Source organism: Hermetia illucens, chromosome 1 (assembly GCF_905115235.1).
Source record: "Hermetia illucens chromosome 1, iHerIll2.2.curated.20191125, whole genome shotgun sequence".
NCBI classification, from domain to species: domain Eukaryota; kingdom Metazoa; phylum Arthropoda; class Insecta; order Diptera; family Stratiomyidae; genus Hermetia; species Hermetia illucens.
Window position 1 is genome coordinate 68,261,901 of NC_051849.1, and position 27,272 is coordinate 68,289,172.

The following is a 27,272-nucleotide window of genomic DNA, read 5'->3' on the forward strand; positions in this document are numbered from 1 at the left end:
TTTTTCAAAATTCTGATTCTCACTCCCCTATAAACTTTACGCGCGCATGCTTGTCATGTGTGAGTTTGATCTATCCGCAATATATGTATAAAGTTGATGCAATCTAGCTTTGCATGCAATGTCCTACAATTTTTAAAGGAGATTACTGATTTTCTACTAATAGGGACAATATTAAATGAAAGGTTAAAATGAAAAAATGAAGTAGTGAAGCTCAGAATTAAAATAGACTTCAGCAAAAAAGGACACAGAGCTCTGGATGAGGGTGGTCAAACATTTTTTTTTTCCTTTTTCGCTTTTGTTTGGCTAATTTTGATATTGGATTTATTTTGTTTTTCCATAATATTCTCATATTTCCTAATGTTTTTATTATTTTATTTATGTTTTTATTATTTTCCCTTTTTTATTTTCCTTTTTTTATTTTAATGATTTCCAGCTTTTTCCTTCCTCCTCCTTAGCTCCACAGAACTCTCGCAATATAAGGGGCATCCTCCTATATAATGGCGTGAGGATGTCGAGGAAGGGCGGAAACTCAGAGGAAGCGTCTGTTGGGGATGAGATCCGTTGTGGATCCTTCTTTGCGACCGCGGCAATCGGGTCCAAAGTTTTACAACTTCACGCGCGTGGTCGAGCCGTCTTCTTTTCAACCGAAGCGGGTCTTAGTTTTGATATTTGTTGGAAAGGTGGGGAGTGCGGAGGGTCGAAAGTGGTCATTTCTTTAACGGACCCATTCTCAGAAACTACCCAACCGAAAAATTTTGAAAAAATGAAGAGGCTGTCATTAGATGGTCCCTCCCCCCCCCTACTCTCCATACTGATATCTGTTCAAATAAAGTTAATAATACTATATTTTTCTAATTTTTTGTAATTGACTGCGAAACCCCCCTTAAGCACATCCTAGAATCACGAAATTTGCAGAAATGTAAGCTATTGTATAAAGCATGATCTTAGCAAGTTTGGTGGAAATTGTCACTTCGGCGCAAATTCAAGACTTGGAATATCAGTACCACCCGAAAGTGGATATTCTCACATAATATATGCATATATTACGCGTTAGGTAATGGGACAAACATCCAATCAAATATTTTTGTAAAAGAAATACACAAAATCCTTCATACCTGAAGCGTCCAGCTTCCGGTTTCCCTAATTATTTATTTTAATTACTAGGTTTAGTTCGCGTATTGTTTATTGGAAAAAAAGTAACCAAAGTCTTACAAATGCTATTATTCAAAAGAACAGGTGTCAGAAAAAAAATAACCCGATTTTTTTAGTCATGCATAGTCTGAATTGGGTTTTCTTTACATTTCTTTGTGTACGTTACTAATTTAGAAGAATAGATATCTATGTACAGCTGCTAAAAAAATAATAGCAGTCAGTGTTAGACGGCAATTGAAATCATTGTGAGTCTGACTCGGCACTGAACTTTTAATACTTTTTTATTTTCAAATAACAGAAAAACTATCCAGTAATGGTATTCAAAAGAAAAATAAGCACAATTTCTTTTTTTGTTTAAAAAAATCGAACAGTTAGCGTCAGTAGTATGAAAATCGAGGGCTCAAAAAAAATATGAGTTGACATTTTTTTTTGAAAAAACTTAAACATTAATTCATCTAAGCAAAAGAACCATAAATTATGCTGGTCTGACTATTTTTCAGGTTAAAGTTGCATAATTCGGCAAGTCCTCACACGACGTCCTCGTGGTCGGGCCAAGAGTGTGTAGGGCCGGGCTGGGAGTAGGCTCATCCAACTGACGACGATCTACTTGCCTGCTGACCATGTGTTAGGGGCAAGTAGATCTGGCGGGGGGATGTACTGAAGCAACAGCCCGGGGATCATCCTCCCTGCACCGGTGAAGGTGCTAATAGGACCCCAAGCCAAGGTGGAACAGCATACGCCGAGGCTTGGTCTTTAGTATGCGAACTCTGAATACCTTGGGCACCTTCAGTTCCAAATAAGATCCTTAGCCGGGTGGCCGGGCCAGCCAGGGTGGACATTCTTCCCGGACTACTCGTCGGACCAAGACATGGACTCAATTCTCAAAAAAACAACGACGATAGAAGAAGAGGGGGTGATGCCAGGCGCATCATCGGAGGACGAGCTGCTGGTCTCCAGCCAGGAAACAATAGCCGTCGAGAGCAGTACACTCGGTGCCAGCCGTAGCACCGTTGTACTAAAACCAACGGCAGGGACCTCCCGGACCGAGGCTTCCAACCTGGAATCCACTGCCGTCAAGCTGGATGCAGCGAGTACCAGACAGTACTTCTAACCCGATACCCTCAGCGTTGGGCGATCCCTTCAAAGCAACAACCGACAAGAGTGTCGGTCGCCGGAAACCGGCTAAGAAGGAAAGGTCCACTGGTGTCCTGCTCAAGAGCCAGTACCAGAAGGCCATGCATATTCTCAGCAAGATTGCTAAGAATAAGGAGGCCGGTACTGTCGACGAGCGGGATGCCTGCTAAATACGATGCGATTGTTGATGAATACCTGGCTGACGAGCAGAAAGCGAAGCCCATCGCTCTGAAACGCAATCAATCTCAAGACGAGGTCGAGCAAGATCAAAAGCGGAGCAGAGTAGGCAAGAGCGCAGACGCTAAGCAGCATCCCACTATTGTAATAATGACAATATTTTTGATTCAAAACTAATCCAAATCAATAAAACATCCTTACTTGCTCAATTAAAATATATTTTGTGGACCAAATATAAATTTAAACTACAGAAAACCCTTACAACCCTATTATTTTCTTCACTGGGGAAATCAAACGTAACCATTTAAAATGCCATTTCCTAGAAACTGTTTGATTGATTGCTTACACTTTTCAACTGTGTACAAAGTAGACGCTCAATATACATCCCGTACAATTGGAAACAAAACTAAATGCTTAGTAGTAAAAAAAAATACAATTAAAATTAACGTCAAGCCCACACCGCTATTTTTTTCGCAACTGCATATATATATGTACGTTTTTTACGTTTTTTATTCCTTGGTAATTGAATCACCTGCTAGTCGGACCAGTTTTCGATCTCGTCAGTGGTCCAATTAATTAAGTTTGACTGCACTTTTAAATTATGATGCCTATTAATCATAATTAAAATATTTATTCATAAAAGAAATGGTTGAGAACTACTTTCTCTAATTTCTCCAATGACGACAAAACTCTGGAAACAGTTTCCTCCTTTTGTCAAAAAAGTACCAATGAACCAACTTTTGATGAAATATATGATGTTTTAGTTTTTTCAGATCCATTCGGTTTGTAACAAAATTTTAGCATCTTATCTTTCAAAATTTAAAGTTTGAAAATGCAATTTTCAAACGACCGTTTATAACTGATTTTGAATTCACACGCTCTCGAGAAAGTTGCTGAATAAATTGGCGCTGAAAGTGAACCGAAAATTTTGCAAATTTGGCGCTGACACGTGCCGCACCTGGCAATGCCAATTTTTGCATTCAACCGAAATGTCACGTAAACAATTAAAATTAGGACATGTAAGCACTTAACTTTGATTCGTAAAAAGATTCGATGCGAAATGGGAAATGTGGCATTCCAAAGAATTAAATGATGACTTTTGAATGTAAGTAGAGGAATTTCCCGTCGAGGATGTTATTGTGGAACCGATAATAAAATGGAATTCTTTAGTCATGAATCAGATGAACTTCTCTCCGGAAGGATAGATTTTAGCTGTAGTGGGCGAAAAACTGCTATTCGCCTGCATGTTTGGGGGTCTCGTTGCAAAACTTTGTTTTAACTGCAGTCGCCGTTGCAAAATCAAAAGCCACTTTCCCGCCCATTTTCGTCTCAGTCAACTTGGAAAACATCTCGTAAAACGTCATTTCGTGCATAATTCCATGTCGTTGTTGTGTTGCTAATTTTTCCGCGAGACAATTGAGAAACGCTTTTAACAACAAACATCAAGCCTGAGAGCGAATACACACGAAACGATTCGTCCACCCAACGTCCTCGCGCAATTCGCCATCTGCCTAGCAACGTCATTTTCGCTGGGAATTCATAAAGAAGCACGACGTACGGCCATTAGATGTCAGTGTGGTTGCCGACTAATGTCGCCTCCATCTTGATTCCATAACCTGGCTTCTTCCGTAGAATACGAAAATCGGGAAAATCGGCACGAGGAAAACCCTTTAAAATTTGCAGAAGATTCCGTAAACCAAGTTTTTTAGTCGTTCTAACTCATAAGTTGTGCGGAAAATTGATTATTTTGTGGGCGGTCGCGAGCGAAACTTTTTGGCAAGTAGGGAAAATCCGTGTGCGAGGAAATTTTTTCTGCACCTTTCGCGATCGCGTTGCGGAGTGTGTGACTGAAAAGTGGTCGGCGCCCGTGTTGGACAGGCGGACTTGCAAGAAGTGCCGTGCTCGAGCGAGTGTTGCGGCGGGCGTAGCGCGAGAAAGGCGGCACGGCGGCAGCAGGGTCGGCGCAAAAATTGACAACGGAGAACTTATGTCTTCGGGCGTTCTGAGAAGCGATCACAGCCAGCCCAAAAAGCAGCCAAGATTCAGTGCCGAGCGCTTGTGAGGTTGAGTACTGTTTTTAGTTTAAACCGTAGCCGCTTATTTTGTCAAGGTTCGCTCTTAGCAGCGCCATCGCGAGAAGACAACTGGTCGTGGGGCACCGGGGACACCGCCAGCCGGGACGACAACGCAGAGGACTCAGTTCGCAACACTTACCGCCAGTTCGGCCGGCAACTGCAGCAGACGAAAATGACTCTTCCCAGCGCGGCCCGCGTCTACACGGACGTGAATGCACAGAAGCCCGACGAGTACTGGGACTACGAGAACTACGTGGTGGACTGGGGCAATCAGGACGACTACCAGCTCGTGCGCAAGCTGGGCCGGGGCAAGTACAGTGAGGTGTTCGAGGCGATCAACATAACGAGCAACGAAAAGTGCGTGGTGAAGATCCTGAAGCCAGTGAAGAAGAAGAAAATAAAGCGCGAGATCAAGATCCTGGAGAACCTCCGGGGCGGCACCAACATCATCACATTGCTGGCGGTCGTGAAGGACCCCGTGTCGCGGACCCCGGCCCTCATCTTCGAGCACGTCAACAACACCGACTTCAAGCAGCTCTACCAGACCCTCACCGACCTGGAGATCCGCTACTACCTGTTTGAACTGCTCAAGGCGCTGGACTACTGCCACAGCATGGGCATCATGCATCGCGACGTGAAACCCCACAATGTGATGATCGACCACGAGAACCGCAAGCTGCGCCTCATCGACTGGGGGCTGGCCGAGTTCTACCACCCGGGACAGGAGTACAACGTGCGGGTCGCCTCGCGGTACTTCAAGGGCCCCGAGCTGCTCGTCGACTATCAGATGTACGACTATTCGCTGGACATGTGGTCGCTGGGCTGCATGCTGGCATCCATGATATTTCGCAAGGAGCCGTTCTTTCACGGCCACGACAACTACGATCAGCTAGTACGTATCGCCAAGGTGCTGGGCACCGAAGAACTCTACGCCTACCTAGACAAATATAATATAGAATTGGATCCACGATTCCACGACATTCTACAGAGGCATTCCCGCAAGCGATGGGAGCGGTTCGTGCACTCGGACAACCAGCACTTAGTGTCGCCGGAGGCCCTAGACTTCCTTGACAAACTGCTCCGCTACGACCACGTCGAGCGGCTCACGGCGCGCGAGGCGATGGCGCACCCGTATTTCCTGCCGATCGTCAACGGACAAATGAATATGCTGAATTCGTCGTCTAAAACTAGTAATCAATAATAATGATGTATAGAGAAAGCTAAAAATTAAATCCACAATAAAATAGTTACAACAAGAACAGCAACACGAGAACATTCAAAACAAACTGTAAACTTTCAACCACAATTCGCAACATCAAACAATGATACGTAGTACGAGTGAACGGAGGTGCGGTGTGTCTCGATCCTTTTCGTCCCAGCCATCGATTGTTCGAAATTCCAGTGTCGCGGAGCCGTGTCGCGTGAAGTCGTGTCAAGCAAAATTGTCCGTGGCCAGGTAGTCCTGCTAAATTACATTAATCATGTCGACGGCGCTCTGCCAGTCCCATTCCCAAATTGACTCCGCCGTCGCCGGCCCCATCTCCAAATCCACCAGCACAGCCGCATCTCCCGGTCGCACACGCGGACACGATCAGCCACCACCACACCACCGGGGGGAGCCCAGGACGAAATTCTATCGAATATCATAGAAATGTAGATGAAATGTTGAAATTTTTTATTTAAACAGAAACCCAGGAAAAATTCACACATTTCACGCAAATGGAAACTGAAACAAGGAAAACAAACAAAATTTGTAAGGAAATAAACTTAAAAAACTGAAAATCCAACTCGACAAGTTTTTCATGTGTACGCCACTTCCGAATGTGTTTTAGTGTCAGCTCTTTTCCGAGACCTTTGCGCATAATACACTAGAGACGTTCAAACGAACAGAAACCACTTTACAGTCTGTGACAGAACAGAGGCAGCGATCGACCGATTTCGTTAGAATAGGCTTTGAGACAGGCGAAATACTACATTCTGGGCGCGCGCGACGCGCCGCACGCGATTGATTATTATCTATTATTAAATGAACAGAAACAAAAGAACGCGTGGCCAACGACCCGCCTGTTACTCGTGCCGAGCGTGCGCAGCGCCGGGCGGCTCGCACGCAAGCTAGGCATTATTAGAATTTTTACATTTAAATGTACTTTTAGTTTAGATTAAAACAAGAAATAATACAAAATGGAGAAAAATAAAACAATAATAAAATATAAAAGATAACAAAACTATATATATTATATAACCTATTAAACAAAACAAGAGAAATGAGAAAAAGAAAAAAACTGAGAATCCACGCAAACCGCCGTTTGTGTGCTAACTTTTTTTGATGATTAAGTCGAGGAGCTCTACTAGGTCTAGGGCAACGCTCGCGAAGAACTTTCATCCGCGTCCGTGTCAGCTCGGTCTCGTCCGGGGGTCCTGCACCCCCGGCAGCCTTTTCGCTTTATGATTGCGCTAACAGTTCCCCAGCGGAATTGGAATTTCGCCTGGCTTCGCTTCGGCAGGCAACCAGTTTTCTCTTTAAGTTATGTAAGTTGTTTGAAGTTCTTGTAAATTTTTTTTATCATTGATGAGAATCGCGCCATCAGTGGAATGAAGGTTTGTCGCGAGCATTGTTGGCAATGTATCTATAATAGAATACGGAAATGATATAAACAATAAAAGTGAAAATTAAAAAAAAAAACAAAAGTTCGTGCAAGTGAGGAGCAATTTATTAATTCATTAAAGAAAATCCAACAACCTGAAAAACTAGACCTTGGTTATTATTTCCTCGTAGTTTGTGGGTAGTTGCCTCCTTCTCCCTCCTGGTCAGTATTGCATTTCCTCGCGACCATTTCCTAAACATATTCACTCAGTGCTAATATATTTCTACTCCATAGATGACAACGTCATTCATCAATGGACGGCACTTTGCTGTTCCTCCACGAAAATAAAACACTCATAGGTGGTGGCGCACACGATGAGGCCAGCATGCGTCACAGCACATTCAAAATAATTCGTCACTGCCTATCGCTGTGCAGACGCTTCGCTGATTAAACTTAATCGTTATATCTATTACGGTTGAGGCGTACTCCCGGTATTGTTTCCATTGCCGACTGCATTGATGCTCGTTTGTAGTTGGATTTCTCGTTAATTGGCAGAGATAAGGATTACCTGCAGCACCCACATTCGATAGCTTTGATAGCGAAGAGCAAAGTGGGTCACCTGCCAGTTTCAAGTCTACGTAGCGACATAATACTTTCCTATTAGGTCATCTGAAACACACATTGGTAAGCAATTTCTATACAACGAACGATTCGACTTCCGAGGAAAATAGAATATGATTTTGTTTTATATACAAAGACAATACTAAAGTGAAGTTCTTGATGGCCACTTTCTTCCAATTACAAAGACTCAACTGCATTCCCGATCTGCAGGAAAGCACCGAAAAAATATTGAAATCTACCTTTCGCGCTCCAATAGGAAAACAGTAGAAAGTAGACTTCCAATTCGAAGGAAACCTGACTCTTTCAGACGACATTGTTCTGCTAAAAAATATAGAAATAGATGGACGGAGAAATGTACAATGGCATTCATTGTTGATAAGCTTCGAATCGTTAAGCAAATTGTGTTTGCGAAAACTGCCGCAACGAAACAATATTTCCATAGTTTACGCATCAAAGAGAGTTAGATAGGGAGCTTTGTATTTCAAGTATGTGTTCTGTAGTTTCGTTCTACGAAAAGACGCAAGAAACAGCAGCAACATTTAGTATCTTCAATGTGAAAATCACCTTGGCCAGGTATCACTTTTCTGTGTAGTTGTTTCCACAGAAGGCCCTGAGTTTTTTGAAACGCCATTAATTGTGGAGCATATTCAACAGCATCTGGCAACGTACATACATATACATTACAGGCAGTAATTTGAGAAACATCGATGACTGCAAAATAACACTCGATTTGTATAAAACGGTTGTGAATATGGAACTCATGTATACAGCCGCTCACAGTCAGCATACACCTCACCAAATGACGATAGTGGAGCAAGAAAAATGGTTGAAAAAGACGGATAAACGTATTTATTGAAACGATAAGGATTCCGGGAAATGAACCAATGAAATCTGACTAGAAGGACGAGAAGAGAACAAAGTCAGCATATAATAACTGAAAATCTAGACACTAACGGAAAATCACCTGGAAAATGAAGAGTAGCATTTGGCAGGTCCTTCTTTAGCCCACTCCAGGGTTTCTGTAGAGTTTTTTACTGTTTAGTTATTGGTGATGCTATGCGGACCTTACAGTCCTTCCTTTTACCTCTTATGGCGCTAGAGTTCGATGTCGGTTATTGGCCTCGCGGAATCTCCATCTCCACTCTTCTCAGTCGGGCGACGGCGTCCTCTGATTTCACAAGCCGAGCGACACCTGCGTTGTCCACTGAATCCTCCCATGTGTTTCGGGGGTTTCCTGGTGGTCGACTGGAGCTTTCCAATCTGAATAGCGCCCAGTCTTAGTGTTTCCTGTTCACTCCTTAGTGGAGTGTAGGGCATTCACGCAATTAATCTATGCTTCAGTTTCACTTTCGACACACTTAACGCTGTGTAAGTGATAAGCTTACAGCAGCGAGACGAACACAGACACCATGAGGACTGGGATTCGACCCCAGAGCAACGAGATTGAGATGTTGACACTCTTTCTTCCCTTTGTCTCCCCTCTATTCTCATCGTGTCCACTCTGGCATTGATTTTTCGCTCTCCGGTTCATTGTCCACATCTCGATGCTGTAATACAGGATAGGCCGAATTAAAATGTTATTTTCTTCGAACTTCACCAGGGTTTCCTTTCCGCTCTCTTTCGATCATGTCAGAATATTTATATCATCCGCTTAGGCAACCATCTGGAACACAACGACGATATACCTCTATAATTGTCATCTTTTTTGTGAATAGAGCCAATGGCACTTTTGCGTCAACTTTCGAATAGTTCCGTCAGGCCAGAAAGGACTTATAAGCTCATGAAGCTTGGTACCCACACTTCTACCCTTTAGTAGCTCCACAGGTGTTCTATCTATATTTACTTTGTTACGTGCTGGAACAGGTGCCCGTATGGCCTCTGCTTCTACGATAAATGAAGATTGCGCTGTGGTTTTGAGCAATTCCTTGAAATATTGGGCCCATCGATTTTTGTCTTTGATAAGATATTCTCCACTGAAACCCTGCAAAATATGGTCCTGCTGTTACTCTTGGGCACTTTTGGGCGGATTTTAAATTATGACTATTGAAGTTATCTCTTAATCTCTCCAACAAATTTCGATCTCTTCATTCTGCAGCTTCTTTATATGGGACATGATAGCTTAAGTGAGTCCGCTATTCCCAGTATTTGCTATATGGATGCAGCTTGTTTGTCAATGAGTACTATTTTCACGTCGTTCAAGGGGTACCATTAAGCCTATGGTGTTGCGGGCCGAATTCTTGTGGCTGACAAAAGCTGTCCGTATTCTCGCATTCTAGACTTGTTTTCGCTTGTGAAAATAAAACTGTATGTTTGAGGGTTAAATGTCTCGCTGCCGTCGCGTTGTGTTTTATATGTTTCGATTTTGGTATCTTTTGCGTTTATTTTCAGGCCAATTTCCTTCACTGTTTCATCAAGCTTCACCAGAGTCTCCTTTTTGTCCTCTTTCGATCGTGCCAGGATATTTATCTATCGAATTATATAGACTAGAAATGTTAAATAATGTTGGGGAAAACCGTTCATAATCAACGGCGTAACAACCGGTATCTGATTTAGGCCTGCTTTAATAAGGAACTCAAGACATTCCGGTTTTGCGCCGAGGTCGATCAATTCGATATCCATAAAAGCTGCCTGGCCGCCATCGTTCCATCTCAGGCAGGGTCTGCCTCGTCTTCTTTTTCTACCGTAGATATTTCCCTTATAGATTTTTCGGATAGGATCATTCTCATTCCAACGGTTTATGTGACCCGCCCGCCGCGATATTGTCATCATAGGGTAATAGTTGGGTGGACTTAAAGAGGATCGTACCTCTCGCATTTACCTTAGCATCACGGATCACTTTTTTTCAGGGTCAGGCTAAAGAGGACGCATCCCCTTGTCTTAGACCATTGTTGATGTAGAATGGTCTTGAGAGTGACCCTGCTGTTTTATCTGGCCCCGCACATTGGTCAGGGTGATCTTAGTCAATCTTATCAATTTCGTCGGGATACCGAAGTCTCTCATGACCGTGTGCAGTTTTACCCTGGCTATGCTATTACAGGCGGCTTTAAAGTCGATGAAAAGATAGTGCAACTGATGTCAATATTTCAACAGCTTTTCCATCGCTTTCCGCAGAGAAAGATTCTGATCTGTTGCTGATTTGCCTGGAGTGAAATCTCTTTAGTATGAGCCAAGGATGTTGTGGGCGTATGGGGCTATCCGGTCTAGCAAAATACGGACTGTTTCTTTTATACTTGACTCAAACTTGCCGATGTTCTGGTTGTTCAGTAGTTCATCAAAATACTCAACTCAACTCAACTATGCCCATTCTGTAGAAAATCAGATTCCGTTTTTTGTCTCGGCAAGATGAGCATCGAGGTGTGTAAGGATTCATCCTGCTAACTTATTTGTAAAACTTGCGCGCCTGGTGCGGTTGTTCTCTGTACTTTTCGAGTTCGCAGTCCTGGTTCTGCTAGGCTTGCCTTTCCCGCCTGTGAAGTCGCTTCTCCGCTCGACGGAGTTCGTGATAAGTCTCCGCGCGTACCCGCGTCCTTGAGAATGCAACATTACTCGGTATGCAGCATTTTTCCCTTCCATTGCTAGCTTACATTCATCGTCGTACCAACCGTTCCGACTCTTTTTGCGGCTAGGACCAAGTATGTTTGTGATCGTATTTATGATAACGTTCGTCAGGTGATTGTGAAGATCATTTGTTGATGCTTCATCTCCAGGGGGAGAGGATATATCCCAGGGGGATGTTGACTGCGGTTATTGCGGTATCCATTTCCCCCTTATATGAGAGCGGTGTTGTGGATGGCTTCAATGTTAATTCTCATCTGATTGTCAGAGGGGATTCCGGGTGGTGTTGTTATTCGAGCTCGGGGCACTATGCCAACAAGATAGTGATCCGAGTCTATATTGGTCCCCTATATGTTTCGACATTCATCAAGGCTGAGAGGCGGCAGTGATCGATTTTTAAGTTTTAATTCGGAGGCTGTGGCAAAACATTTTTTTAGTTGCATTTATAGCTTTACGCGAGTGCTAGACTGATTGTCATTCTGATGAGTCGCGTTGGAACTAAAAATTCAGACAATATCTTTTCGAAGTCAATGAAAATTTGGTTGGTATCAACATTATATTCCCATCATTTCTCCAGTATCTGCTTTACTGAGAATATCTGATCAATCGTGAACTTTTCACGTTAAAATCCTACATGGTATTCGTCAACAATATTTTTTTTAAGAAGAGTTCAAGCCTTCTTTCGATTCCTTTCAAAACCACTTTGCAACATGTACACAACAACGATATACCTCTATGATTGTCACCACTTTTGTAAATAGGGCCAGTGTACGTTTGCAGCTTTTGTCAAGGGTTCGTTATAGTTCTACTTGTCTCGTTTGGCTCTTGTCGACCGCTCCTGATATTGTTTATATACAGCGTTTTTCTCTGTCAAACCATTCGTTCCGTTTGTGCCGAGTTTCTTGTTAAAAGGTTTTATGTGCAGCAGTCTTAAGTCCTGTTTTATCTGGTTCAACACTACTTCAGTGTTATCTGCAGGATTAGTTCTAACAGTCCGACATTTTTCGATGCCATTTTTTCATTTTGCAGCTTTTCTATATCCAGCTTGATAGCTGGCTGGATGCAGCCCGTTTGTCAATGAGGATGTGACAATCTGGTTGAACGTCGTTTTCTGTTGGAACATATACGTTGGTTAGCCGAAAGTTTAGTTTTTATTTGAAGCGCATCAACTCTTTCGTTTTTCAGCTTGAAGTTTGTTATGTTGTAGGCAACAAAATCTATATCACATTCTTCCGTTCCAGACTTTTTCCGCTTTTACAAATAGTGTGCGTTCAATAGTCAAATACCTCATTATCTAATAATTTCGTTTCCTGGACCGCCAAGATATCTACATATTTTCTTCTTTTTGACCTTTTCAATGAGAGCTCTGAGAGTGCCAGTTGTGAATAGGGACGCACGTTTCAAGCTTCAAACTCATACTCCTTTTCCGTTGTCTTAGTCGTCTTTGCATTTTTGATCCGATCCGAGGCTCAATTTCGGATTCCCTGACAATAGCCATACTGTTAAAAGATTGTCAGTATATTGGATAGCTCCCAACTTGAAGGGTCACTCGGCTCATCTCTGTTTTACAGCGCAGGGTACTCGCTATTCATTCTTTCTCTTCTGGTTTGGATTGCCCCGGCGTTACCAACGTGCGGAGGTGAGAGTAGAATTTAGTAGGTATTAAATCAGGGTTTATTACCCAGGTAGTTGAATCTGTAGCCCTCCTTAGTACATACCACCCTTCAACCTCTGCGTTCCAGCTCTTCCAAAAAATTTTCAATTGTGTTTAGGCCGGGTGAGAAATGAGGGAAGTGGATGTTTCTGAACATGAGCGAGCATCTATCTATCTTCGGTTTGGTATATGTGGTCTGGCATTTCCGTACCACGTAGGTACATATTTTTCGTTTTTCTCTGTTCATAGCGGCTTTGGCATATATTTAATGATCTACTCAGGTAGAAATAAAAGGAAAAAAAAAAAATAAAACAAAAAGATTATAGGCCTTTTTCATTCATTTTCATAAATGTAGCAAGTGAGCTGAAAAGTTCGTAGGTTAAGATAGATAAAAAAAAATTTTTTTTTTTGATAAAATTTAAATTTATTATTCAATATGGTTGCATTTTGGGCAATACAATGATTATAGCATTCATACAATTTTTCGATAACATACCAAACATTCATGCACGATATGCCCAACTCGTTTGTTTGATATCTTTAGAACCTCAGCTATCTCGATTAACTTCACTTTGCGGTCATCCAAAATTATTTTATGGACTTCTTTGATGCATGCATCGTTCTCGGTGCTCATTTCGCCTCATTTAAACTTAGCAAACCAGTTCCCAACGGTTGATTTTTGTGGTGCAAAGTTCGAAAAATGTTTATGAAGCCAAGTCTTGGTTTCAAGAGTATTTTTTTTCGCCAAAAATCAATGCTTTATTGACACAGAATTCTTTTCATTCATTTTCTTTAAACTAATAAAGGTTGCTTCACTAAAAATGCTCTATCTCACAAATTAATAGTGCAGCAGCTGTTAAATTTGTACACGTGTCTTTCGAAGGTTAGGGTTAACTTAAAAATCATATGGATTTGATACTAGTAGCGCCACTTGTGTGTTAGCCCACCAACGAAACCCAACTGTTACAGTACTATAATACATTGGAAAGTTTTGCGGAATTCTTACAATTAATAACAAAATTATAGTAGGTAAAAAATGTTGTTTTTAGTATGAATTCACGGCACTCTGCTATGGCAGCTGAGACCCAACCCTTTAACTCAGAGAATTCCTCAATCTGGTTATTAAAGAGGGTAGAACACTATTTGACTGATGGTATAGCACGACCATTACAATATGAAAAAAAGGAGGCTGTTTTTTTTAACAATTTCAATGAAAAAAAGAAATGATATGGGTGTCCCTATGATTTTTAGCTGGTACCTGTATACGTGTCCATTTGCCAAATTATTTTCCTAGAAACGCAACATGTGGAGGAGGCCATAATAATGTTTAAAGTTAGTAGTCTGTATTGATTTATTAATAAAAGGCCCAAAGTAGGTATGACTTGAATATGAAGCGCCCGAATAGGACGTAGCCCATTTGTGACTCCCTTTTCAAATTGTAAGCATTTTCATGATTAATAGCTTGCTCCTGGTACAAAGTTGATTCATTTTCGCTATAAAAAATTTGGAGACATCGAAAATAAAGAATGTCTATTATAGAGCGAAATAACCTCCGAAGCTGGTAGAACGTTTCGATTGTGAGAAAGATGCCTATACAGATTTGATCGTGGGGAGATTGGCGGTACAAAGTCGTTTAGTATACTTAACATGGTAGAAGTTAATTTTGAAGTAAATGGGGAGAGTGGCGCGACAGCTCTTAATTATGGGAGAGAAATAAAGTCGAACGTCGCAAGAGTAAGTTCCTGGTTTAATCTTGCTTAGTAAGGAATCCCAAACATCACGGTTTTTGTCGAGGGTCACCAAATCAATATCCTTACCAAGTTCGTGGCATTCAGTCCTATGCCGTATCATCAATGAGGCAAAATCTGGTGTGCTTTCTTTTTTTACTATAGATATCGCCTACATGGACTTTCTGGGCTGCATCATTTTCACCAATACAGATTAACATAGATTACCCGGTGCACAGCAGTCTATTGAGCCGGATTTTATCGACAATCAAATGGTCACGATATCGCTCAGAGGTTTCTTCGATGTGTACGCTACGGGATCATTCATCCCTTTGTAGTGGATCAAAAATTCTTCGGAGAATTCTCCTCTGGAATGCAATTAAGAGTTTGCATTTTGGTTTGCCATAAACCCAAGCTCTCAAGGAATATACGAGGAATGCCTGAAGGACGACTAATGACATCACTTCAGTGAAGATAACATCAAGATTCTGAATGGAATTTCGAATAAAAAAGTTATAAATGAAAAGGAAACACTTTCAATCACAATTAGAGATCAGTTTATTTTCAATGAGTCAGTCTAGATAACGAGTTGAGCTTGTTCCAAAAATCGTAAAGTGCTCACGGTAGAACGATGCTTAACGAATTCATCTTATTTTTTTTATGATAATATAGCCATGACCAGTCAATTGCGTATTCTTCCAAAGATTAAGAAGTAGGAGTAGAGGAGATGTAGGACTGTGGTTTTCAGTAAGGTAAGTAAAACTTTTGTAAATGAGTACTTTGAGTACTTTTCTATAAAGACCACGGAAAGTGATTTTGTTGAAAATCGGGTCATGGAAACAAGATAGACAGATGCCCTGATCAACTTTGGTCAGGAAAAGGTTATCAAGGCAAGACAACGTCAACGGGGAAGGCTCGTACAAACTAATTGGGAACTTGGATATTTAACTGAATTTAGTAGCGAAATTCGATGTTATTAACACACAGAGTAGGGGAATTTGCCCAAGCAAAATGAGTGCAGGAAACGTGAACAGTGGTTGCTTTCGGAAGTAACATTTTTACTATGATATAATACAGTCATAGAGAGAGGCTTGGGGAAAAAAATAGCCTCTGTGCCTTGAGTGTTTTTCAATCAGAACTCCTTCGTCAATTGGTTTAGTTAACACATCCCAGAATTGAGTATTCAGTCGATCTATTAGTGTTCGATAATGTGGATGATGGTATGCTGGGAAGTAAAAGTATAAAGGCGAAAGTTGGGCAGCCTGGCTTCCTTATGGGAGGAGGAGGAAATGAGGTTTTTCCGAAATTTAAAATCCTTCAGTAACGCTGAATATATCGGGAACGAAAACCACGCAACTTGGACGCACCATTAAGTAGAATAATGATCGATAAATGGCTTCTATATTATGAAGCTAAGTTATGCCGTGACCAATCTAAAGAAAAATTTAATGTATTTTTCACCAACGTAGCTGTTTGTCCATCTATGGCTGATATCAGACTTTGAAAAAACTTTTTTTGCAATAAACAATTAAATTACATTAAAAAGCGCTCCTACTTGGAAATCCATCGGAGCACTGAATACTACTGAGGAAGTTGATCAAAGCCCTCAAGCAAGAGCCAGAACCAACCTCGCAATAATTTTTACAAACCTGTTCTGTTCTGCTGGGTGGTGCTTAAGGTGGCGGTGAGGAAGACGGGGCAGCAACCCGTGGAGAACTTTCTTGTGGTGGCACCGGGAAATACTGTATTCATTTTGGTTTGCCGGCCGTGATGCAGTAGGCGGATATCCCATAGCCTATTAGGGCGATCAGACCCGAGTTTGCACGGGGACTCATTTGAAGTAGCTTTGGTCACAAAACCTTACCAAGATTATACTTATACCAATGGTAACTGGAATAGCCCGTGAATTTACATATTTCAGGAGAGATTCTGGAGGATTAGAATTCAGCTCGGTTGTTTACGGTTGCCCCCTAGTGGGAGCTTCATGGGGGTGTGGTTACGTTCAAGCGAACAAGAGACCTTCGGCCCTCAAACGCGCGGTTCAACACGGATGCCGTACTCCAAAGTTCGGTTGAGGTTTAGCTAGGTCTTGCATCTTCCAGTATAAATACACTAAGCCAGGCATTCATTATAGACGGGTACCGTTATGTTTGTCTCATTGGGGGTCTGATTGTGATTACAAAATCAATCAGTGTCTTAAGAAGACCGTAGGATTAGGTCCACCGGACAGGTACTCACGTAAATCCACAGAGACCCAAGTGTCCTACTAGAAATAGTTATCGTTCCAATGCTTGTAATTCTTCTAAATAAAAATAAAACTAGGTAGCTTTCTCCTACTACAATATATTTTAATAGTTAGTAAATACGTATTTCGAGAGCTACTTACTCTCTTCCTCAGTACTTAAGCTACCTCGCTCGGTTTCGCCATTTGGCTTTATCAAATGCATGATGCGGATGTAATCGCGAGGCCTTTAAGTCCCCATAGAGCGTATCAAGCCACCGCTGTTTAGGCTGACCTTTTGGGAGCTCAGGTGATATTCCCACAGTACAATAGTAAAATAATAAAATTTTATGTTACCTGAAGTTAATTTAATGTACATATCTAGGATGGGATTCTCTCGGAATATGGGCATAATTTCCTTTCATATAAAATGAAACAAATATGTTTTTCTTGAAATTTATATTTTGAAACTAAAGACTAAAAAGGAACAAAAGCTTAGTACAAAATAAAAGTGGAGATGTGATATATTCTCTCGAAAATAAACACTCCTTTCTTTCCGCATTTATTATGTGCATATGAGAAATGCAGAATAGTGCAGAAATAAAAATGATCTCTTTTCAAAGGAGACATTTATTACGGTACAGAGATAGACGTAATTGAGGGGAGTGGGTAGCAAGGTTATCCCTATGGGAAATCATCTCCTATATTTGTTCCCTTTTCTAAAAAAGTGCTTGTACGAATTTATTGAAATTTTGACAGTATTTAACATTAAAGGAGGAAAGAATGATTCTAAATGGTGGTGGTAGCTAAAGTACTGAGGATGAGAGTAAGTAGCTCTCTAGTTTTATTTTATTTAGAAGAACTACAAGCATCGAAACGATAACAATTATTTTGTATATAATTTTTATTAAACTAATTTATTAAATTGTATCAAAACATCACCGAGATCGTTCATAAGATGCTACCTGGCCTTCATCTGGTCGGTAGCGTGACCGAAAAGCAATAGTCAGGGATTGTATTCTACTTATGTTTATTCGCTGTGCGTCCTTCTTCGACGAAACCGTCTAGCCTTTTCCTCTTTTTTATCACTGGGCATTTGCCTATGAACCAGAGGTACGCGCATAAAAAGTGGTATAGCAAATTGCTGTGCACTTAATGTAGTCCACCATTAAGTTGATGGTGGGCTTAGCACTCTTCAAACAGATAAATAAATAAATTCAAATTTAATTTTCGTTAATTCTATTAAAGGCAAAAAGATATTGCAAGTTGTCGGAGCGAAGTAGAAAGTATTCGCCTGTTCAAGCAACTCGTAAAGACGCCAAGGTTCAAAGAGAGTAAGTTAACATTAGGGTGGAAGTATATTTGTTTCGCTAATCTAAATAAATTGCTTAAAACAGGGTTGATCAAGATTGTGGCAAAGAATTGGAAATATTGGAGCTACAACGAGAAAACAGGCAACCTAAAGTTTACAATAAAAAAATAATTAGATGTCTACAAACAGAACGTTCTATTTTTTCACTCAAGGGTGGAGATGGAGCCTCGGACAGGATGAATTTCAAAACGACAAACCTGGCAACAACAACGGAATAACGATTTGCCCATTTTCTCATGGAAATGCGCTCCCAGTACAGACCAAATGCTGTTCAGCAGCTAGTCGATACCCTGTCCCAATATAATGCTGATGTAACAGCGTTGCAAGAGATGCGCTGAACAGGAATCGGTTTCCTGGAGGAAAGCCACTACACCATATATTTCCATCCAGTAAACCATGTGAGGTTTCTTAGTCAGCCAAAAAATGAAACCTGCTGTTATCGGCTTTGCAAATATAAACGAACGGTTATGCACTCTGGGTTTGCGAGGCAAATTTAGAAATATAAGCCTCATAAACGTTCACGCCCGAGGCAGTTGAACGGACCCTCGAAGCCTGTCCCAAGTATGATATCAAAATCATACTTGAAGATTTCAACAGTCAAGTAGTACACGGTGGAAACGTCTGCGCCAAAAACCAACAGCATCAAATCGCACTGGTCAGTTTAGAATAATAAAGAGAGGAGGGTCGAAAATCACAACCGATAACAGCTATGATGATGAAATGCGCGCACAGTTGTTGGCAGCCAACAGAGTTTATTTCAGCTTACAAAAACTGTTTCGCTCGAAACGTCTCACCATAAGGTTAAAGCCCTTACTGTACAGGACTATGATCTTTCCAGTCCTTATGTATTCCTCGGAGACCTGGGTTCTTAACCAGAAAAAATGCGAACTCTAGGCCGCGTTCGAGAGAAGAATCCTCCGAAGAATTTTTGGCCCCCTACATGAGGATGGACGATTCCGTAGCCTACATAACGACGGAATCTATGAGTGATATTACGACCGTCAAGTTGTGGATAAAATTGGGCTCAACAGGCTACGGTGGGCGGGTCGCTTATTCCATACGGATGAGAATGATCCAGCCCGGAAAGTCTATAAGGACAATATCTATGGTAGAAAAAGAAGATGAGGCAGACCCTGCTTGAAATGGAGCGATGACGCAGGTCAGGACGCCAGATAGCTTTTAGGGATATCGAATTGGCGGACCTCGGCGCGAAACCGAGGTGTCTGGAGTTCCTCATTGAGGCAGGTCTAGACCAAATATCGGTTGTTGCGCCGTTGATGTGGATGTTGAATTATTTCACTGATTCTGGTTTGAGTACAAAGTGTAAGTTCGTAAATACTCAGCCAATAAAATTTTGAATTTAAAAGCCATAACGAGATGCGTATCAGTAGGTACTCTTCGTTCGGATTGTGCAATAGAATGCAGTGAATTGTTCAAAATCACTAATGATTGGTTCGACGTTTTTAATTAGATCAAGGCTCGAAGATCGGGATTCTGTAATGAGTGATCTAATAAAGAATATGAAAATAAACCGCTCGAAGAATTTGCTAACATTTCAAATAGGAATTTTTAGCAATACTAACTTTCTTCCAAAATTGCAATAATATTTGAAAGAAAAATAAATCAAGACGAATTGGAGCGATCGAAAGGCGGCTTTCATGATCATTCCACAGAATTGGAGTTTAAGTACTGACTAAGGTCAACCATCTTAGGTAATACGTAGTTGTAGTTGGACAACATCGATAAAGTGCACAACGTATCATCTTGTCAATTAAAAAATGCGAGTTTTCCTTATAAGATGAGTTCCACTTATCCATTTCTATTTCTTCATAGGGTGATCAGCTACTGCCCAAAAGGTTAATGCGCACAGCAGTATGGACGATACGAAAGAAAAATTCAGCGATATGTTCATCATGAACAAAAGTTAACTGATTTAGCGAAAACTGCTGACGACAGTGGAGCGGGATCAGTTTCGACGAAATGACAGGCGTTAGAAAATTTGGCGCGGTTTATTATTAAAAAATGCCGAATCAAAGGGGGAACAATGAAAATTCACATTCTTCTCCATATAACTGGGTCGACGAACGATCTGAATGTGGCCTGAAGAAACCAAATCAATACTTTCTTGAATCCATCTTCAAATTAGAGGAAATATTCAAAAGGCTAAATGGAGATAAAATTTTTAGTGACAAAAGTTACTTAAAAAGACATTTCCTGCGCTAAAGATATTCCGTTGGTTGTCAACGTCAAACAGTTATTTTTTTATTGCTGTCTCTATCTTCTTACCAAATTGGAATTGGAATGGATATGGACTTTATTCATAGATAGAGATGTTACCTACAAATCTTAACCTTCATACGTTCTTCTGGTCATTTCTGACCAAAATTGATTTTTCGTTGACTCTGTATTAGCTGTTTGTTATTCAATGAACTTTAAATATGGTAACTGATAATTTATTTTCTTCCTAAACATGTTAGACACCAGAGTATTTTAAAAAAATGCTCCGTTCTTGCACAGTAAAAAATGTTACGTTTAAGTTCCTTGGGTCAAAAACGACCAATCGAATGAATTTTGCGAATTCTGGGGATAAATTCCAATAGGAAAATTGTTTTCTTGTATTGCATAGCATCCTATATGTGTTGCAATGTATTTCATCATCTTATTGCACATAGCGTGCAATGTATTGCATCATCCTCGAAGGGCTATAAAAGCGCGAGGTCATTGAACAAGTGTATCATTTGGTAAATCGTTGCCGTATAGTTTAGTTGCATAAAAGCATGGACTTTATCGAAGTAGCGGAGAGTTTTAGTGACGAGGACGAGGAAGTATCCGAAATTGAAGATTATGAATCGGGCGATGAAGAAATTGAAGTTTCGGACGACGACCTTGAAGAAATTATTCTGGAAGACCTACCCGAATATTTATCTAGAGACAAAACTATACAATGGTACGAACATCCTTTCCGACATTCACGAAGAAGTACAAACCCATCACTACAACCCGGAATAACACGCTACGCCGCTTCAAGGATCTCTGATATTCAGTCATCATTCGATCTATTTATACCACCGCAGTTGGAAACGATAATTTTGCGAAATACGAATCGGGAAGGACGTAGAGTCTTAGGAGCCACTTTTGAAGATATCGATACGCCAACTTTGCGAGCTTACATCGGACTTTTGATTCTTGCAGGAGTGTACCGATCTAACAATGAAGCAACTGAAAGTTTGTGGGATGCTGAAATAGGACGTCCAATTTTTCGAGCCGTCATGTCGAACAAAACGTTCAAGAAGATCTCACGATTCATTCGTTTTGATGATCGGTCCACGAGGAGTAGCCGCCGGGAAACAGACAAGTTTGCACCCATCCGCGAGCTGTGGGACTCGTGGGTAGATATTTTACCAAAACTCTACAATCCGCAAAAGAATATTACCATTGACGAGCAGCTGGTTCCCTTTAGGGGCAGATGTCCTTTCAGGCAATATATGCCAATGAAACCTGCTAAATATGGAATGAAGAATTGGGTAGCTTGCGACAGCGGTACAAGCTACGTCTGGAATATACAACCTTACACCGGAAGAATAAACAATACACCAGAAAGAAATCAAGGAATGCGAGTCGTTCAAGACCTGACTGCTGGATTGAAAGGTTACAACATTACGGTAGATAATTTTTTTACATCCTATGAACTTGCACAAAAGCTCTTGAAACGAGGGATTACATCAGTTGGAACAATTCGAAAAAATAAACCTTCGATTCCGAGAGTTCTTTTGGAATCAAAGAAGTGGCCTGTACAAAGTTCGAAATTCGCATTTACCAAAGATACGACGTTGGTTACGTATGTACCAAAGAAAAATCGAAGCGTTATTTTACAGAGCACACTACATACTACTAATTCTATAAATAATAAGGAGAATAAAAAACCGCTTATCATCGAAGATTATAATGCGTCGAAAGGTGCGGTAGATACTTTGGATAAACTTGTCGCTTGCTACTCAACGAAAAGAAAAACTAAAAGATGGCCAGTAGCAGTTTTTTGCAACATTATTGATATATCGTGTTATAATGCATTTATATTGTTTACTCAGGTAGAACCGGATTGGAACAAAAGTAAACTCTACAGGCGGCGACTTTTTTTGGAGCAGCTCGGTCGCGCACTGGTGAATCCATATATGCAGATGAGGAAGTCTCTTCCTAGAGCCTTAGCGTCTGCAGACATTGTATTGAAAAGCAGAAATTTAACTGATGACACCAATAACACTACAACAACAAAAGAGGAATCTGCCAAAAGAGGACGATGCAAATTTTGCCCTAAAGACATAAAAACCTCATTTACTTGTAACAATTGTAAAAGGTATGTGTGCAAGCGACACTTTATTGTAAAGTGCAAAGACTGTTAAAACAATATAATGTTTTGAATACTAATAAAAATTATTATCGTTTCTTGAATTTTTTTCATGATTTCTCTACATTTTCTTCATGTGGTCAAAAATGACCATAGGACCTTCAACGCTAGTTGAAAAGAGGGTCGTATGAAGGTTAATTCATAACTATCCTTTAACAATAATCGTTACAGAGATACAAGATGTTCATTAAATTTCGTTATACATTATATCGGTCCAAGTGACGTCCTCAGCAATTTGACGTTTCGTATTGATATTACCTTGTCTAGTCTGTGAACACTGAGCCGAAAGGAATAGTTCTGGATGACTCGTTGCGGGTGGGCTCGCTTTAACCTTAATGAAGTCATAACGGTCACTTTCTAAAATCTATTATTCGTTTTTCCATAACTGAAACTGTTCATGTGCACAAGCTCCCTTCCCATATAAGCTCCTAAAGCTGTGAATAACGAGTTCCATTAGGTTTGAGTCTACGATTAATTCCGAACTCCCACCTGTTCCAAAGTCTCCACAAAAGTGTCTCCGCCAACTGCGCTTGCAAAAGTGCTGCTTCCGCTTGTAAACGAGTTTGGTGTTATCTAACCGCTTAGCATCGAAGAAACACCGACTGGAGTGCACGCTGTGCGCATAAGCATACTATCCGCGAAGCTTTTCTGGCGTTTCATCAAAGAAAGTTTTCCCTCCCGCTGCCACGCCAGGGAGTGGACGAGTGCACGTACAAGCGGCACAAGTACTACGTCAGTAACGGCACTTGGCAATGTTGACGATACTTCACTGGATCCACTATCAGCCGGTCGCCGTACGGCCAACTTCTGATACGAATGGGTTTCCAGTTGCTCCAACCAGTCTGCAACGGACCGTCGCTCATGTTTGTTGTGTCTTTTCAGTTTTTCCTGGCTCAGCGAGAATTCAGTAAACAATTGTGCGAGCGTTACTGCTAGCGTGGTGAGACCTTTGCGAATGCTAACAATTCTAGAAGTTCTCGTTCCGGTGGCGGAAGTGAAGCGGAAGCGATAGTGCGTGCAGAAAATTCCCCAAGATTCGGTGTACTCCCAGCAGAGAAAAGTGCCTAAATTGCGTTGGTGACGGAAGGAGAAGAAATCCAATCGGGAGGAAATTAGGGGGAAGGATAGTGTTGATAGTGACATAGTGCTGCGGCCGTGGAGTGTGTCCCGGTGCCTCGTCCTTCGGTGCCCATTCAATCGGTTGTCATATTGCTCGTTGTCGGTGAAGCGCCTGGCCCCAATTGGATAACAAATTGCACATAGAAATCGAACCGAAGTGGCGCAGCGTCGCACACTGAAGAAGGGACCTGAAAGGAGGGCATAGCCAACATCGCACAAGTCGCAGGGGAGCAGAGCAACCCTCAGCCTATCTGGAGCCATGGAAGTGTGTTGCTTGAAAATGGCATCACGCTGCAAGTAAGTACGGAATCTGCTCGCGAAGAATCGCTTCGCCATTCTCGTTATCCTTTCTGTCGTTTCAAGAGATGTGGGGGATATGACATGCAGATTGAACAATGGAACATTGTAGTCGGGAGTAGCTTGTTTGGGTGGGAAGGATACCATATTGGATGCTGGTAATTAACCCTCTTGGATCTGTTTTGATGTTCTGGTTGTTTGCATGTAGGTTGGAGCGTTTTTCCTGGAAGTAAATTTTATCTTCTAAAAGTTTCGGGGTTTATATGAAAGCGACCATTCCACGCTCATCGCCTAGAAAGGATTTGTACGTCCTTCCTCAGCTTAGAAGGTGCCCGACGTCGCGTCGTCGAGTCAGCTCCGAGTCTACAATTAGGTTTCCTTTTCAGCACTGGAATTGTGTTGCGCTTGAACTTAGGCTGCCTCTGATGCTTCCTGGGGTTCAAGGACCAGCTGCCCACATTTTCTGTTCTTTAATTTAATTCAAACTTGTGCGTTTATATGCTGCAGAGTTTTCACCTAATGGATCCGAAGGTGTTTTACTTGAACACTTGTTACATTTGTGGTCGAAAAAAATAATAACCGGTCATGCTGGTAAATTTACAACTAAATCGAAGCGAATGCTTTACCGGCTGGAAATAATTGAATTTATCTGACCGGATATTCTGCAACTGGAAATCACGAAAGTATGGAGTGTTCCTGAGGAGGAAATTTTAGATCAAGTTGATTAAGGATGCTTCCATTTACATCTGAAAGACCAGATTTCATTTTTGTTGGGAAAAGTAGACAAAAAAATGGCTTATTGTTTACCTGTTTGTCTGCTTGGTCCGTGTAATTTGCCGACAAACGGTTACATATACTGCAATGCAATTTGGTGTAATTTTACGTTGAAGGGGGTTCCCCTAATATATTTTTCTTTATATGGTGCAATACCATTGAGATATGAAATGGAATTTAGTTAAGATATTTGAAGGAACAGTTTGTTTTGATGAAGGGAAGGGGGCATCCAACAGATAAATCTCACAATTTAAACCGCAAAATATATGCCATATCAATTTCTACTTAGAATTGATTAATAATGTTATCTAACTGCTTTTTGGAAAAAATTGGTCTAAAAATCATGCCGGAGGTGATAATAATGGGAAGTTTGGGGCAGAGTTTAGTTTTAGCGGGCCAAATGTAACCCTAGGGCGAATTTTAAAAAATCAAGCGTCACTTATTTATTTTTGGAATATTTATTGTTTCGGTGGGTTGCACTTTTCTTAGAATGGTCGTTTTTAAGGTTTTGTATAAAAGAACACCTTATTAAATTTTAATTAATTAATTTTAATTAATTTAATAAAACCTTATTGAAATCGGTTTATTGTCTGTCTGTCTTTTTTTAAGGAAAAGGAAATCTTCAAAAGACTAGTCTGGGCACCCCAGAGTGTGAGATTTTTACCAACTAAAACCACGCGATAGAGAAGGGATGGGCCTGGTGTTATATATGTTCATCATCTCGGTTGCCAGGATGTCAATCGGTATCATTCCCGAGATAACAAACGTTGCATCATCTGAGACGGCCCTGAAGCCACAACACACCCTTAAGGCAGTTCTTCTGTAGACCACACTCAGTTTATGTGCATTGCCTAAAACATGCAGCGCTTTTTGCCAAACTGGGATTGCATACAGCAAGATAGAATTCACCACCCTGACTATAAGCAGCCTGCAAGTAGGCCGCGGTTCTCCTACATTCGGCATCATCCTTGCCAGAACCATACTCTTAGTGGATGCTTTTTCGCAAGTATGCTCTATATGCTGCTTAAAATTGGGTTTTCCGTCTGTCATCACTCCCAACTATTTTATGACCAGATTGGAAGTGATAATATGATTTCCGATTCTAATGCATGCATAATTTCTCTTGCGGTGCTTAGTGATGAGGATCGCTTTCGTCTTTTCCTCCGCGAGTGCCAGTCCAGTACTCTCTACCCAAGCCTTAACAATACTGACTGCCACCACCGTGGCCCCCTCCGAAACTAGAAGGTTAAGTACATCATTATAAATGATGCTATATAGTAGTGGGTCCAGTACAGATCCCTGTGGGATACCCGCGGAGAGGTACTCCTTGGGTCTATCACCGGTATTAGACTAGAGCGTCCGCTATTCGTTGTAGTAGCCAGGTACGTGGGAACAACAATCGTCGTTAGAGACTTTCGAAGGTTCCAATTAGCCGAGCTGAGGGCATTCTTCACATCTAGGGTCACGCAATATTTGCTGGTAAATTGCATTTTCGGCCAAGCCAGTAACCATTTTGAAGGGATGAATGGTTGACCTGGCTTTACGAAACCATACTACCGATCTGAAAGGCTTAATTAGCTCTCGACGACCAGAAGTAATCTATTATAAATTACCCGCTCCAACATTTTCCCCATAATGTCTAGAAGACATGTAGGTCCATAGGAAGACGGTGCTCCGGGAGGTTTGCCAGCGTTGGGCAGCAGCTCCAGCTTCTGTCGGCTCCAGGGTGTAGGAAAGATATCCTCGGAAATACACGCTTCGGTCTACACTTGACAGCAAGGTGGAGGGCCTTATTCGTTATGCCGTCCAGACCCGGGGTTTTGGTGTCGCCTATTCGACTGCAGATCTCCAGCAACTCGTCCCTGATGACTGGTGGAGTCGGCGTTCAGGGGGCGCTGGAAGGTGTCAGTACCACCCTTCTTGTTGGGGAAATAACCCTTGGATTATTTTCAATAAGAGTATACGGTTACGATTTTATGGGTGCTACCCCACGGATTTATGTCCGCTTCCGAACACAGCGCCTTGAAACATTGTCTTTTACTCTGCTCGATGGCGAACTTGAGGTTCTTGCGGGCTTCCCTACAGGTATGCTCCTTTTACCCTTGATCGATCCTACCATCTGCTAAGCATGGACGCGTGAGATGCTTTCTATGGCATGGAGAGCTCTATCTGTGGAGGTGCTTGCTTTTCTAGGCAGGTCTAACTACTCTTCCATGAATGTTTGTTCATCCATCGCTTCTGCAGACTATCCTTCTATTCTTTCGGATTTGGCCTTCCGGATCCGTCTGTCTGATATACGTATTTTTCTCGGAGACGGTTGTAGTGATTCAGACGATATTTAGTGGAAAGGTGGGAACTCACGTATGCAGTGAGTTACATAATTCTACATCTTGAGGTACATGCA

General features: G+C 41.5%; 3 protein-coding genes and 1 long non-coding RNA gene across 5 annotated transcripts in view; 3 read left to right on the plus strand and 1 right to left on the minus strand.

The window, feature by feature from the left end:
- Positions 1-3,785: 3,785 nt before the first annotated feature.
- LOC119647320 (casein kinase II subunit alpha) lies at positions 3,786-7,241 on the plus strand. Of its 2 annotated transcripts, none has more exons than XM_038048247.1 (2): positions 3,786-4,526; positions 4,586-7,241. In XM_038048247.1, the coding sequence occupies exon 2, from the start codon at positions 4,711-4,713 to the stop codon at positions 5,737-5,739; it is 1,029 nt and encodes a 342-aa protein (XP_037904175.1). In that variant the 5' UTR covers positions 3,786-4,526; positions 4,586-4,710; the 3' UTR covers positions 5,740-7,241. The 2 variants fall into 2 exon arrangements, with proteins under 2 accessions (XP_037904175.1, XP_037904174.1); XM_038048246.1 differs by having other exon boundaries at positions 4,589-7,241.
- Positions 6,747-8,171, minus strand: LOC119647321. Its single transcript, XR_005248847.1, has 3 exons — positions 7,984-8,171; positions 7,279-7,792; positions 6,747-7,165 (listed from the first exon to the last, which is right to left on the minus strand). It is a non-coding gene; the product is annotated as an uncharacterized LOC119647321 (long non-coding RNA).
- A 12,879-nt stretch (positions 8,172-21,050) lies between these two features.
- LOC119651626 (piggyBac transposable element-derived protein 4-like) lies at positions 21,051-22,746 on the plus strand. Its single transcript, XM_038055330.1, has 2 exons — positions 21,051-21,126; positions 21,181-22,746. Exons 1-2 carry the CDS (start codon positions 21,051-21,053, stop codon positions 22,671-22,673), a joined length of 1,569 nt encoding a protein of 522 aa, XP_037911258.1. The 3' UTR covers positions 22,674-22,746.
- A 640-nt stretch (positions 22,747-23,386) lies between these two features.
- LOC119650420 overlaps positions 23,387-27,272 on the plus strand; it is a 212,094-nt gene continuing 208,208 nt past the window's right edge. The window contains exon 1 of the mRNA XM_038053231.1: positions 23,387-24,094. Within this exon, the coding sequence (XP_037909159.1) occupies positions 24,057-24,094 (38 nt within the window). The 5' untranslated portion in view covers positions 23,387-24,056. The remainder of the gene's footprint in view (positions 24,095-27,272) is intronic.

Bases quoted from the DNA above. Each gene is read 5' to 3' on its own strand.
- LOC119647320 (XM_038048247.1), top strand. From the start codon at position 4,711: ATGACTCTTCCCAGCGCGGCCCGCGTCTACACGGACGTGAATGCACAG.
- LOC119651626 (XM_038055330.1), top strand. From the start codon at position 21,051: ATGGACTTTATCGAAGTAGCGGAGAGTTTTAGTGACGAGGACGAGGAA. The intron at 21,127-21,180 runs GCGATGAAGAAA...TTATTCTGGAAG, and splicing joins AATTGAAGATTATGAATCGG to ACCTACCCGAATATTTATCT.